Source organism: Sinocyclocheilus anshuiensis, unplaced genomic scaffold (genome assembly GCF_001515605.1).
Source record: "Sinocyclocheilus anshuiensis isolate Anshui unplaced genomic scaffold, SAMN03320099.WGS_v1.1 C32826423, whole genome shotgun sequence".
Lineage (NCBI taxonomy): Eukaryota > Metazoa > Chordata > Actinopteri > Cypriniformes > Cyprinidae > Sinocyclocheilus > Sinocyclocheilus anshuiensis.
Window position 1 is genome coordinate 1 of NW_015620565.1, and position 1,538 is coordinate 1,538.

General features: G+C 35.9%; 1 protein-coding gene across 1 annotated transcript; it reads right to left on the bottom strand.

Moving 5' to 3' along the window:
* Window positions 1-284: 284 nt before the first annotated feature.
* Window positions 285-1,532, bottom strand: LOC107683055 (calcium/calmodulin-dependent protein kinase type II delta 1 chain-like). Its single transcript, XM_016479147.1, has 4 exons — window positions 1,518-1,532; window positions 1,189-1,311; window positions 991-1,074; window positions 285-384 (listed from the first exon to the last, which is right to left on the bottom strand). The coding sequence occupies exons 2-4, from the start codon at window positions 1,252-1,254 to the stop codon at window positions 310-312; spliced, it is 225 nt and encodes a 74-aa protein (XP_016334633.1). The 5' UTR covers window positions 1,255-1,311; window positions 1,518-1,532; the 3' UTR covers window positions 285-309.
* Between the last annotated feature and the right edge of the window lie 6 nt (window positions 1,533-1,538).

A 1,538-nucleotide genomic window follows, 5' to 3' on the forward strand; every position in this document is an offset into this window, starting at 1 on the left:
GGGAAGTGTGTCAAACAAGCAAACCAGCTCACTGGTTAGAGTAAAAACACATCCCCTTCTTATGTCCAAACAGACTCTTACCTCACAGGACACACAGGACCCCCCCAAAAAGAGATAAAGCAATGATAAACAGGAAAGAAAGGTTAAATAAAATGTCTGAAAAGGCGTACTTTATCACCTTGCTTTAAAAATGTAAAGATTAATAATAAAAAACAAATTAACTGTAAAATAACCAATAACAAGATTAATGAAAAATAGCATTATGAGAATCAAACACACACACACACACACACACACACACACACGCATTCACACATACAGGTCAGCAGAGCCAGACATACCTGAGAAGTTTCTTGTGACCAGGAGAGTGGTCAAAATTGCACCCTAGTTGCAAGAAGTTTAGGAAATTAAAGAAAAGGAAAAAAACAACAAGCAAGAGAGAAATGAAAGAAAGAATAGTACAGAAGCAGAAGCAATGTATACCCTTATTTTCATCATGTATGCGGAGGATTGCTAGAATACCTTGTCAGCTTTGAGCATTGCAAGTAATCTTTACATTACATAATTCTTGGAGTTTTTGGAAAAAATCAATAAATTAACACACTATTTTTCTCATTTACATACAATACCGCTGTTACTTTTTTAAATATGTAATGTGTTACATTTCTGGCAAATACAATTGAAAATGTTCCCTTCCTCACAACACCACTTGGCCCAGGGTTGCCCTGCTGGTGGATTGATCAAATCTAACTAAATTACACATAACTAAATTGTTTTCATGAATAATTGGCAATTATAATGTAATTAGTATAACAAGATAGGGAGTAATGCAATAATACAAAGCATTACATTTAAAAGAATCTCTCTTGCAAGCACTAAGGAGGTAAATGCATAGTTTTTAAAACTCTGAAGTAAACTGACAGTGTGAAGAAAGCTGAAGATTGATCAAAGGACATGTAGATGTTCAAAGAAAGTCAGACCAAATCTAACCTTGAGTTTCCTTCTGGCATTGAATTTCTTCAAGCACTCCACGGTTTCCTGTCTGTGCATCATAGAGGCTACAGTGGAGCGTTGCTACAGAAAGAGACAGAATGATTACAAGTCATTAGTGAGGATTAGGAAATTCTTTTTTAGTATATAAAGAAGCATGCATGTTAGTATTTGCGTGTGTGTTGTTGAAACACATACGCAGATCCAGGGGTGTTTGAGGGCTTCAGCAGCTGTGATGCGCTTAGAAGGATTGATAGTCAACATCTTATTAATCAGATCTTTAGCGTCAGGGGTCACTGTGTCCCACTCAGGAGAAGGAAACTACATACAGACATAAGATACAACACAAGAATCCATCATTTAATCATTTTTGTATGAATTTGTAGGAAGCCAAGGAACTGAAGATGACATCAATTTATCATCAGAGTTTTTAGCAATATAATCAGATGTTGCATTTGTAGCTGTAATAGCTTTAATAATCTTGTAGTGAACACTGTGCAGGCAAATCATTGGAAATTCAGACTCACGTCATATGCACCAGCCTTAAT

Bases quoted from the DNA above. Each gene is read 5' to 3' on its own strand.
- LOC107683055 (XM_016479147.1), bottom strand. From the start codon at position 1,254: ATGTTGACTATCAATCCTTCTAAGCGCATCACAGCTGCTGAAGCCCTC. The intron at 1,075-1,188 runs GTATGTGTTTCA...CTCTTTCTGTAG, and splicing joins TCAAACACCCCTGGATCTGC to CAACGCTCCACTGTAGCCTC. The intron at 385-990 runs GTTAGATTTGGT...TCTTGCAACTAG, and splicing joins ATGCCAGAAGGAAACTCAAG to GGTGCAATTTTGACCACTCT.